This window comes from Gekko japonicus, unplaced genomic scaffold (genome assembly GCF_001447785.1).
Source record: "Gekko japonicus isolate JY-2015 unplaced genomic scaffold, Gekko_japonicus_V1.1 scaffold3195, whole genome shotgun sequence".
NCBI classification, from domain to species: Eukaryota; Metazoa; Chordata; class Lepidosauria; order Squamata; family Gekkonidae; genus Gekko; species Gekko japonicus.
In genome coordinates, this window is record NW_015177109.1 from 125,439 (window position 1) to 138,380 (window position 12,942).

The window sequence follows — 12,942 nt, forward strand, 5'->3', positions numbered from 1 at the left end:
ATCCGGAGCAAGAGAGAATAGATCTGCTCCATCTTCTACATGACTTGAAGACTTGAAGACTGCAATCATGTCCCCTCTAAGCCTTCTCTTTCCCAGGCTAAACATACCCAACTCTTTCAGCCTTTCCTCATAAGACTTGGATTCCAACCCTCTCACCATCCTGGTTGCCCTCTTCTGGACACACTCGAGCTTGTCAACATCCTTCCTAAAATGTAGTCCCCAAAACTGGACACAGTACTCCAGACCCATAATAAATCCAACACTCCATAACCAACTGTATCTTGAATGATGCAAGAGAATGAGCATGTTTTAATAACAACTGGCTTAGATAGTTGTATGGAGAACATGCCTACTGCTACCTCTCACCCCGATAGCCAATGGGACTTCTGGATACAGAGATTTAAAAGGTGCTGGAGAGCTGTCAGCAAGTGAGGGTTGTTTGCAGGTGGTCCTGCTTCTGGGCTTGCCTATGGCATCTAAAGGCCTACTCTTAGAAGCAAAAGGTTCGACAGTAGAGTATCTGCTTGGCATGCAGAAAGCCCCAGGTTCAATTCCCACCATCTCCAGTTCAACTCCAGTAGTTGGTGATGTGCAGGGGTCATTTCGTAGAAAAAGAGCTAGGAGAACTCATTAGCATAACTCATTAGCATATGCCACACCCCCTGACATCAGGGGCCTGGCGGTGGACCTGCAAGGCCGGCGGGAGTACGAGGAAGCCCCGCCAAGGCCCTCCCTGGCCCCAGGCAGGGAGGGGTGGGGAGAGGCGGGGAGGAAGCAACTTACCCTCCCTCTTCTCCTGCCTCCTCCTGGCTGAATGGGGGCTGGAAGCGGGGCGGCCGGAAGCAGGGGGCGGGGCTTCATCGTGTGCCCCGCCCCCCGCCCCTCACCTGGGGGAACTGCGATCCCCCGCGTTCCCCCCCGTAATGACCTCTGGTGATGTGAAAGACCTCCTCCTGAGATGCTGAAGAGCCACCGCTAGTCTGAGTAGACCATCCCGACCATGATGGTTTAACGGGCTGATTCAGTATAAGGCAGCTTCATGCATGGCTACTCTTCTTATACTACAGAGAACAAGAAAAACTGTGAAAAAGTGACGCTTAATATATGTCTTTAAAGAATCATGGAAAAGTGAACAAAAATAGTATATATAGTATATATATATAATCATAGAAAAAATTATTGACGGTGATCTCCGGAATGTCTTGCCGTTTCGAAGGAAGATCTTCTTCTGAACAAAGATGTAGGACCTTATACATACAACAATATACATCTTTGAGAGTCTGGACAATATAATGATTATGTATACTATTTTTGTTCACTTTTCCATGATTCTTTAAAGACATATATTAAGCGTCACTTTTTCACAGTTTTTCTTGTTCTCCGTATTATCTCATTACTGTGCCAATCATTTGTTATTATACTCTTCTTATACTGGCATGTTGGAAGGAAACAGCTATGTGGGGGGAAATAGAGAGTGTGGTAAAGGAATTGCATATCAAACACAGTCTTACCTTACTACAAATCATACCATTATGCATAGCCCCAGATTGTTGTTTTTTTTTGGGGGGGGGGGAATGGATACAAACTATGCATGGCTCATGGTGATAGGATGAATCCACCCAAGACCCATAATAGTCCCTGTGGAAGCATACCCTTACAGAAGGCCTTGTATGCTTGTTCCCAGATATCAGCAAGGTTTTCCCACTCTTTACTTTCAGAATGCGCCAAAAGAAATCCAACACCCATTCGAGTTCGCCTGTTGACCCCTGACTGTGATGCAGAGAACACGGAGACTGATCTGGAGCTCATATGTGTCCTTTTGAGCTCTGGCCCTGGACAAGCCAAAGTGGAATGGCTAATCAATGGAGCTGTGGAGCAAAATAAACGGACCGTGAAACTCATTCAACAAGAAAGCGGTGGTTACTCCAGCTCCATCACACAAAACATCACCAAAAAGAGTTGGGACAAAGGGGACCACTACACATGCCGAGTGACTCCCCTGCCGACAAACCAGGACACTGAAATGTACAACACCAGCAAATGCAAGGGTGAGCACTGCCAGGTCTAAAGAAAGGGCATGACGACAGGTTGCAGATCAGGAGGTCTTACTAGGATGGATTAATATGGGGAGCCTCCCAGGATATAAGGACTATAGAACCTGTAGGCTTGGGTGGGTCATTTAAGGCAGAATCCAGGAAGACATGGCAAACAGGAAGAACTTTGGACACGAGTGAACAGGCAAGGAGAAAGAGGAACCAACTAAAAACAGAGCCAGGGATATAGGCACATGACAAAGCATGCAAACACAGAGCTAGGAACAGGAACGACTGGCCAAGCCACTAGTAGCGACTTCCCATAACCTGGTCCAAAGGCTTCTGGGAAATTGAGGTTGGTCAGACCTAAGCAGACAAATCAATCCCATCTGAGTTCAAGAAAATAAAAAAGCTGAGCTGTAATTCCTGACGAGCATTACTAGGGCATTTATTATCATTTTAAGCATGTTTTAATAACATTTTTTATCCCTGAAAACACATACGACTCAACCTTTGCAAGTTTACTGAAAAGTGCATGCCAATTAGTTCAAGAGATCTTACTCCAAGTAAGAGTGTGTAGAGCTATGACACCATTCTCTCTTAGTCAAAGAAGTCTGATCATTGAAGTTTTCCTGTCTCTTCGCATCCTCCACAGCCTGTTATAAATCAATGCAAGTACCTGCCATCTCCATCACCAAACCATCCTACAGAGATCTGGTCGAAGGGACAGCCACTGTCACCTGCCTTGTGGAGGGCTTCTTCCTGGAAAAGATCCAGATGACCTGGAATGTAGACGGCAGTCCTAGCACCGAGCCTCAGCCAGAAATTGTGAAGACAGATGCTGGTGGGCGCCCGAACGCAAAAAGTAGCCACTCAGTATCACTACAGCAATGGGGAAAGGGCACCACATTCCAGTGCAAAGTAGCCACCATGTGCTCAGGGGAAATCACCAAAGATGTCACAATAAAAAAGGACACACGTGAGTACAGATACCCAGCTCTGATTGCGCTAGAAGGATGCTCTCCTAGCAGGGCCTTCCTATCATATCTGTCATACTTTTGTCTAGCTCTTCCTCCAACTGTAGAAGCAATCATAATTCTAATTTACATTAATAATGATCTCAGCTTGACCATTGCCTTTTAGATACACAAACCAAGGCGCCTATAATCACGATCTCCCAAGCCTACCGTGACACATCTTCCAGCAGCACCATTGCCCAGATTCTTGTGTGTGATGTGAATGGTTTTTTCCCAATGGAAATCAGCATCTCATGGAAGAAGAACAATATACTGCTGAACACATCACTGTATGACAATGGGCCTGTGGTGTCATCTGGAGAGGCCTATGCCACTTACAGCATCCTGAAGATTGGTAGGAGTGAAGGAAGGAATGGGAGAAACAGCTACACCTGTGTGGTCCACCATTCCTCCTCTCCCAAGACAATCACAGCTGATGAAGCCATATCCTCTGGTAAGTGGATCTCCCAAGGGGGGGGCAACTAGGGTTCTAGAGATCAGGTATGAGTGATCACCTCTCAGCAATCCCTTCATTTGTAGAGGCCCTGTCAGTGCAGGAAAGGGCAATTACCTTCACCTGTCTTTGCCCCAAAAACTTTGGCTTTACTACAAAGCCGATTCATGATAGGAAGAATATTCTGGAAACTCTGAGGCAAGTTGTGATGCTTGGCGATTGGCTCATTCTTGCCCAGCTGAAAGGTTTTTGGGACAAGTGAATGAGATAAGGAAGAAGGGTTCTTGCGCTAGTGCCATGTTTTCATCAGTGCGTAACCATGCTGAGAACATAGCCATTGATGCAGCCACATCAGATGGCAATGCATCAGGCAGGCGTTGGCACATGCCAGATCAGAGGCATAAGAAAGGAATGGTGGGCAGTCATCAGTATAGAGCCATCCTATCCTCTTCGGGTGGGCCAAAGAATGTCTCACACTGATGAAATGTGGTCACAAAACATGAGTATTGCCATTAAAAAAATTAATACTAGCTAGGCCTGGAGCCAGGATTTTGTGGCTTATGGGGCAAATTATTTTTCTGGTGGGGCTGCCATTATTTGTCATCTAAAAATATTGTCTATAAATAACTGTACTTCCCTGTATTCTCCCAACCTCCCTTCCCCTCCTCCATTCACACAATCCTCCTCTTCCTCCTTCCCCCTCTTCTTCTTCCTCCTCCTCCTCCCCCCACACATGGGGAAGATCTGTTTGGTGCATGTCTGGCCGCAGTGCACACCTTTAAAAAGTGCACACCAGAGAGTGCACACCTTTAAAAAAAATTCTAATGATTTTTAAATCATTTTGGAAGAAAATCTTGTGGGGCTTTAAGGGGGGGCAGAGCCCCCAGTTGCCCCCACCGTGGCTGCAGGCCAGGTACCAACCAGTGTTCCCTCGAAGCTGAGCTACTGTGAGCCAGCTCGCAGGTTTTTTTAAGCCTCCAACTCACACATTTTTTTCTTCGCTCACAAAGGGTGGCTCCGGCGCAAACTAATTTATGCAGCAGCCAAATCGCTCGCTCACAACTTTCATGCCAGTCGCTCACAAAGTAGAATTTTTCCTCACAGGACTCCACAGCTTCGAGGGAGCATTGGTACCAACTCCAGCATGGTGATTACACTGAGATCGAGTTTGAAGGACATCCCCCATGTCCTTATGCAGAAAGTCTGGCTTTATGGTTGACAGATTCTAGTTGCCCCCCTGCGGAACAAGGCCCACTTGGCCTGTAGAAGAGCCCATTCCTTTCCTATAATGGCCCACACTTTGTTTAAGCTACAGGTATATTCTTGAGGGAGCTGCGGTGGCTCAAGTGGTTAAGACGCTGAACTGCAGGCTGTGGAAGGTCAGTAGTTCAGCAGTTCGAGACCCGGGTGCCGCATGACGGAGTGAGCTCCCGTCTCTAGTTCCCGCTCCTGCCAACCTAGCAGTTCGAAAGCAAGAAATTGCAAGTAGATCAATAGATACCACTTTGGTGGGAAGGTAACAGCGTTCCGTGCACCTTGGTGTTTAGTCATGCCGGCCACATGACCACGGAAACATCTTTGGACAGCGTTGGCTCTTCGGCTTTAAAACGGAGATGAGCACCACAACCCTAGAGTCGAACTCGACTGGCTTTCGAGCAAGGGAGACCTTTACCTTTATATTCTTGAGGAGATAAGTCTATGGGGTTTTACTATGTTTACTACATGTTGTGCCGTGACCCGGATGGCCCAGGCAAGCCCAATCTCATAAGACCTTGGCTGTTAAGCAAGGGTGACCCTGGTCAGTACTAGGCTTGCCAAGTCCCCCCGGGGGGCAGGGGAAAACCCACCCCAGAGGCCCGTTCCCCACCAGCAGCTGATCGGGCCCCGGGGGGAACTTCACCCTGACGTGCACATCACCTGGAAGTGACGCAGGCATGCCAGGCACGCTGGGGGCGGGGCCACGGTCATCCAAGGGCACTCTATGGGAAAACTCTATGGTGGAGCACGTGCGCGCTCCAGCCCGACGTAGATGCGGCATGTGCGCGCTTCACGCACACGCTCCAGCCGCCAGCTGGGAGTCCCCCGCTGTGGCTGAATTCACATTTGGCAACCCTAGTCAGTACGTGGATGGGAGACCACCAAGGAAGCCCAGGGTTGCTACACACAGGCAGGCAATCGCAAACCACCTCTGTTTTTCTCTTGCCTTGAAAACGTTCTGGTTTGTCATAAGCCATCTGTGACCTGATGGGACTTTCCACAAACACTGCATCTTTGTTTGTTTGTTTGTTTGTTTGTTTGCTCATCTCATTTTTGGGATCCAAAGTTGCTTTGAGCCACAGGGGAAAGCTGTAGTATAAATATATGAATTATGAAGGTAATAAATAATATAACTGACTTGGACAAGTGCAATGGGTTGACATAGCAAAGGCCATTGGTAAGCACCGGTTGGTTTGGGTTGCTGTATATCTATGAAACTTCTAAATAAAAGTCGCAACACTTACCTGAGAATAGATTCCAATGAAAATCATGGGGGAAATTAAACTGAGTTCAACTCTCAAGGCCTCAGCACAAATGCTCAGTGCTTGTTGGGATCCTTGTGGTACAAATCCACACAAATGCAGGTCACTATGACGCTGATGCTGGCTTGCATGTGTGAAAACACCATCCAAATCAAACACCACAGGCAGAGCTTTGTTATCATTTCCCCTCACTTTGGAGCTGCACGGTTTGTCCCCTTGGAAGCTCATCAAAGCCTTGGCATGAACTCTGGATGACCTATGCAAGGGCTTCACTCACTGTGGTACTACTCAAGGATCCTCAGGCAAGGAGGAAAGTGCCTTCCATTGAAAACCATTCTCTGAACCTGGCCCACAGTTGGGGAAATCAGAGCGTGTTCTCCGTAATTCATAATTGCAGACTACCATACTTCTGTGTGAGGTATCGCTGGATTCATTGACTAGTGTTTGGCCTCCATCTCTAACCTTTGGGCATGCTCAGAATTTGGTTCTATCGACTTCTTGTACCAATTGTACAGCATGGATTCATTTCCTCCTGCTAGCCACAAAGGAAAGACACGTGAGGTCCTGATTTCCACTTCACCTTGTTTGGCTCATGAAGAATGTCTTCCTTTCTCTTACTAATGAGCCTGAGGGATTCCTTTTGCTTCACCCAGGTAATTTGGTGCCTTCCCAGCCACCTTCTGCTCCTCTTCTTTTTCCTTCTTCTTGAGCCATTCCTAACTGCATTTTCTTCACAGACCTACCCAAACCTCAAGCTCCTACTGTCGAGCTCCTCCAGTCGATAGACCAAGAGAAGAAAACAGTGACACAGAAATGTGTCGCATCTGACTACTGGCCTGGAAACGTGACTATCCATTGGCAGGGTAGTCCACCAAGGAAGGCTGTAACATTTACAGAACAAAAAATGTCAAATGGAAGATACATGGCCAGTAGCCAAATCGAGATCACCTTTTCTCAGTGGCAAGAAGTGGGCAACAATATTTGTGAGGTGGTACATAATGAATCAAAATTCACGTCTCTCAAGAGAGTCTCCAGAAAAGGTAAAGTGGGACAATGTATTCACAACAACACAACACACAGTCAGACTCTCTGTTCTGCATTTCCCAGTTGAATCTGATGGCACTCTTTCAAAAGTAAACAAGCTAGTAAAGGTAGAACTGGTAAGGTGACTGACCACTGCTAGAAATGACATAGCCTTCTTGAAACTAAGTAGGTCAGGTTCTGGTCTGTACCTGGACGATATACTTCCTTGGACCTCTAAGAACTCTCTGCTTTCAGTCCAATAATAAGAGGAAGGCAAGATATGGATGGATGGATAGATGGATGGATGGATGGATGGATGGATGGATGGATGGATGGATGGAAGCAAAACAGTCTTCTGATTTGGAAGGTGAAGAAGTAGATTATGGCTGCGGTCACACTCTAAATAATCCACTTTCAGTGCACTTTTGAATGGGATTTTGCCAGTTCACACAGTAAAAATCCAGTTGGAAAGTTCCTTCAATGTGGATTTTTTAGTGTGTGTGACAGCAGCCTATGAGGCAAAGGCAAAATACTATGTGGCCTGACAGATGGAATTAATATGGTGGAAACAGAGATATGTTGTGAAGGAAAGGAAGGACAGTGATAGAGCAAACAAAGAGATTTGTCTTCCCAAAACATCCATGGGATATGAGTATGATTAGGTCCATTCTAAAGTCACCAGCACTGTCTAAGGAAATCTTACCTTCACCAGAATCTTGTGAAGCAAGCTTGAATGAAAGAACATTCCTTCCTTCCTTTATTCAGACTGGATTGGATCGATTATGCCCACACCCCTCACACTGAGTCTCAGCACCGACCCACAATGCCCCAGCCTAGGCCCGAGTGACAACCACGACATCACTTTACTCTGTTCCATTAATGGCTATCTGGAGGACATCGAAGTCACCTGGGAGGCTGGCGGGAAGGTTCAAAAGAGCCTGAAGATGGACCGCCCTCCAGGAAAAGGAGACCAGTTCCACACCACCAGCAACCTTACCGTACCCCTTAAAGAGTGGAACGAGTTACAGGAATATACCTGTAAGGTGACTCAGCTGGGGAAAAATATCACCCGAACAAGCCATATCAGCAAATGCACAGGTGAGTCTTTTAGATTCGTTGGCTCTCACTCTTTTTTTTAATGGATCTTTTCACAGTCCATAAAGTATATTCGTACTTCCCCGACTCCACCCTGCTCTTCCACACCCATGCCCCTGTTAGAGCTGAGGCAATCAGATTGCCAGGAAAAGAGACATCCCCTGTAATTGACCCTAGTTGGTGCTCTGTGCTCTTGTCTTGGGCAACTCCAAGTTTACAACCCACTCATCAGACAATTTAACCAATGGAGGCATTAACACTCTGGAAGTATTTCATCATTTCCACCATCACAACTGGAAATAGGGTGGGATTTCCAATGTGATGAGGCTGGGAACCCCATCCCACATTCCCTTTCCATTCTCCCTCTAGCTCTTCATTTCTCTCTTTCTTCCACAACCCCAACAAGTGGTTATCTCTGTCCATTCTAAACTACTATGCTCTTTTTTTTTTCCTTTCCAGCATGTAAAGGCAGCATCCCACCCCCCGGCCTCTACCTCCTGAAGCCATCCCTTGAGGGACTACTCATCCAAAGGAAAGCCCTCTTGACCTGCCTCGTGGTAGGCTACGAGCTAGACCATGGCATACTCACATGGATGGTGGGTGGTGTTAATGACAGCAAAAACAGCATAATGGGGAACGTCACCATTCACAAAAATAAGACCCAGAGTTTAGAAAGCCAGTTGGTCATCCCCAGAGAGGTCTGGGATTCTGGAAGCCAAGTCCAGTGCACCGTTTCTCAATTCCTGCTCACTCTTCCCAAAGAAGACGGAAATAATTCAACATGTTCAAGGTGAGAGAAGATTTAAGAAGTCTATAAGTGGTAACCAACTGCTCTGTCATACTGTACCACCGATAGGAACTAAAGGTTGGGGGTAGACTTTCAAGTAGACCCCATGAGCCCTGGCCATTTTACTCATGTAAAGTGAAGCCGTGAGATACCCGATCCTTCAAGAGAAAAATACTAGCATCTCTTTCCAGATGTTAGGACCATCCTTATCAACATTTCTTCCTCTATCCCCTTCCATACAGATCCAAACAAAATTAAAGCTCCATCTCTCTCCTGGGTCACCCCATCACCAACACAACTGATGCAACCGGCCTCCCAAGATGTAGCTTGGTTGGAATGTATTGCCTCTGGATTCCTCCCAGCAGAAATACTGTTCAGGTGGAAGAAGAATGGCAGTGATGTTGAGCCCTCTGAGTACATCACAGGGGCTCCAGCAGCCAAAGATGGAAGCCCCACCTTTACTGCTCAAAGCATCCTGAAAATCCCATCCTCTGAATGGGAGAGCAGAACCCTGTATACATGCACGGTGGGTCATGAGTCCTCCCCTGACATGTACAACATCAGTAAGGTTTTTTACGGTAAGTCTGGAGATTAGGAAGGAATTTAAAATTGCAAACCATGAAATATTATTATTTAGGACGTGGTAACTAAAGACTAGGAGCTGCGGTGGCTCAAGTGGTTAAGACGCTGAACTGCAGGCTGTGGAAGGTCGGTAGTTCAGAAGTTCGAGACCCGAGTACGCCGCACGACGGAGGGAGCTCCCGTCTCTAGTTCCAGCTCCTGCCAAACTAGCAGTTCGAAAACAAGAAATTGCAAGTAGATAAATAGGTACCACTTCAGTTGGAAGGTAACAGCGTTCTGTGCGCCTCGGCGTCTAGTCATGCCGGCCACATGACCACGGAAATATCTTCGGACAGCCCTGGCTCTTTGGCTTTGAAACGGAGATGAGCACCGCAACCCTAGAGTCGGATTCGACTGGCTTTCGAGCAAGGGAAACCTTTGCCTATAAGAGCTGAACTCGGAATAAAAAGCCAAGCACTGCTGATCTATGAAAATTCGTATTATTATTTGCAAATTATGCTGGAACCACTAGTGTCAAGTAAGTAGCAGGGATGGGAAGACATCTGCTCTGGACCTGGACTGCCCTGACCTGGACTCTCACTTTGACCCCTAGGGTCGTTATAAAGTGGCGAAACAGAAAAGGAGCCCGGACCTGGGTGGCCCAGGTTAGCCCAATCTCAGAAGATCTCAGAAGCCAATCAAGGTCTAGGGTTGCTACACACAGGCAGGCAATGGCAAACCACCCTTGAATGTATCTTGCCTCGGAAACACTACGGGGTCACCACAGCCCCATAGGTAGGGATTTTTGGGGAGGGGGCCAGGGGGGGCGGCAGCTAACCCAGCCCAGGGCATCTTGCGATCTGGACTGGAAGAAGGCGAAAGGGCTGGATCACGCCCTCCTTGGGTCTTTCTTCCAAGCCCGACCTCCAGGTCACTCAGCTATGGTACGTGTGTGTGCAAGGAGGTTGGGGGAGATGTTCTGCATGCTCTCTTTCTCACACACACGCACATTGGGGAGGGGGCACAGCTGCACAGGCACGCGCAGTAGCAGCTCTCTAACAAAGGCAATTGAGTGATGGCACCCCAGAAGGACTCTCCAGTGGCTGGTGCATCCCCCCGCCCAACTCCCTCCCGGCTTTCCCCGGAGGGATCATTGTTTCACAAGTGCCCGACAGTCTGAGCGTGTCCCAGAGCGACATCCTAAGAAGCTGGCACGGCTGGGCTCCATTGTCAGGGCGGGAGGGGGTGGGGTGGCCCAGACTTGTGGAGTTCCCGAGGGGGTGCCCAGAACCGCCAGGAGAGCTTTGCACCCCAGAACCCAAACGCTTCCCCGGGAGGGAGGTGTCCCAGAAGAAATACTAGAGGGCTAGGCCCCGCGGGCCCCACATTAGCTACAGGCCTGGGTCACCATAAGCCAGTTACAACTTGACTGTACTTTCTACTACCAACTGAAGATCAATCATAGGATTATGCTGCTGTGACAACAAATCACTCACAACTGAACATCTCGGCAGTCTCACCAATTCTCACTGAAGTTCCTATATTGAAAAATATTGTGTCTTAGGTGCCCTCAGCTGGTAGAAGTGCTCTGTCTGTGGTGTTTGGGCATGAATGGCAGTTCACAGTTGCAAGTCATCATTTGGAATGATGGGTACACTTGTGTTAACTTATCCTCTATGCCACTAGGATTTAGAACCATGGAAATCAGTGGAATCAGGCCTTTTAACGCATGAGTTCTAAAGCATTATTCACTTCCGTATAAGCATGAATAGCAACCTGAATAGCCCTGATTAACCCACTCTTGTCAGACCTTGGAAGCCAAGGAGAGTGAGCCGTGGAAGGAAGCCCAGCGTTGCTATGCAGAGGAAGGCAATGGCAAACCACCTTTGCTCATCTCTTGCCTTAAAAACCTCATGAGGCCAACCATTTCATTTCAGATTTTCTGGAGCCAACTTCCCCTCACGTTATGGCATTCCACACCTCTGAGGAAGAGGCAAGACATACACTCATCTGCTTTGCTACTGGTTTCCATCCAAAAAATATTGACATTCAGTGGAGTGTCCCAGGAGTGAATCTCAGCTGTAGTTTTAACTCTTCAGCTCTGGTGGCCCTCAGTGACGGAAAGTACCAGAAGAGCTGCAACCTGGCACTCAGTGAAGAAGAATGGAGAGAACCCCAAACATATACATGCACTGTCTATCACAGCTCAACCAACACTTTGACTAAGAAGGTCTTACATTCTTCTGGTAAGTTAAAAGATGAAAGTAAATGGCGTGTAAAATCTGTAAACAGACAGAAGCCAAGTCCAATACTGGAGAGAGTTCTTCTGGGTGTCTATGGAGTGCTTTCACCTCACCGTTAACTGGACACAGTAATCATTCCTCATACACCTTATTAGCAGGGGTCATTTTGTAGAAAAAGAGGTGCAGGAGATCATTAGCATAACTCATTAGCATAGCTTATTTGCATATGCAGAAGGCAACACCCACCCCTCAGGCTCCACTGGACTGTTTTGGATTGCTAGCTATTGGGGGGGGAACGTGCAGATCTGTCCTCGCAGAGGAGGGAGAGCTTGTACCTGAATAAAACTTGGTCTTAAAGGTGCCACTGGACTGTTTTGGGCCGGGGGGCCGGGGGGGCTCTGCAGCTTACCTGGCTGCTTCTTGCTCTGACTGAGGGCTGCTGGGAGCAGGGGGTGGGGCTTGTTGCATGTGTCCACCCCCTGGGCTCTTTACTGCCAGAGCTCCGCTCCTGTGCGCTCCTGCAGGAAATGACCCCTGCTTATTAGGATAATGGAGCTCCAAGACTGGATGGTATTTCTTATTTATATTTATTAACAAGATTTTTACCTGACCTTTCTGGCCCCATAGAGCCACCAAAGTGGCTGGCTACTTATTTACTAACATGATTTCTACCCTAGCATGGTCTACAGATTGTTGAGTAGGAATAAAGACAGAAATAAAATTGGTCTGGTGATTGGTCGGTGGTGGCAAGGTGGTAGTAAGGACATTGACTATAATGGGGAAATAATGGATTAGTTGAATGGTTGCTAGTTGTCAGGCAAATCTTTTAGAGATATGGTGGGCATATAGCTAAACACAGGATACTCACTTGCTCTAGCAATAATCACATGAACACATGAAGGTGGCTTGTATTGAATCAGACCATCAAGGTCAGTATTGTCGACTTAGACTGGCAGTGGGTCTCCAAGGTCTCAGGTTGAGGTCTCTTCAGGGTCTTAGGGTGAAGTTTTTCACATCACCTACAACCTGATTCTTACTGGAGATGCCAGGGATTGAACCAGGGTCTTTCTGCTTGCCAAGCAGATGCTCTACTGCTGAGGCACAGCCCCTCTGACATTCGATGATAGCTGTGGTTTAACCCAAAAGAAGGCAGCAAACTCATCAGTTGGTCAGACGAAGGTAAAATCATTTGTATCTGGGGCTGAACCCAT

General features: G+C 47.5%; 1 protein-coding gene across 1 annotated transcript in view; it reads left to right on the forward strand.

Moving 5' to 3' along the window:
- LOC107124795 overlaps window positions 1-12,942 on the forward strand; it is a 161,361-nt gene that overhangs the window by 116,474 nt on the left and 31,945 nt on the right. The window contains exons 12-15 of the mRNA XM_015428304.1: window positions 1,685-2,048; window positions 2,689-3,012; window positions 3,177-3,503; window positions 11,426-11,734. Coding sequence (XP_015283790.1) covers window positions 1,685-2,048; window positions 2,689-3,012; window positions 3,177-3,503; window positions 11,426-11,734 — 1,324 coding nt within the window. The remainder of the gene's footprint in view (window positions 1-1,684; window positions 2,049-2,688; window positions 3,013-3,176; window positions 3,504-11,425; window positions 11,735-12,942) is intronic.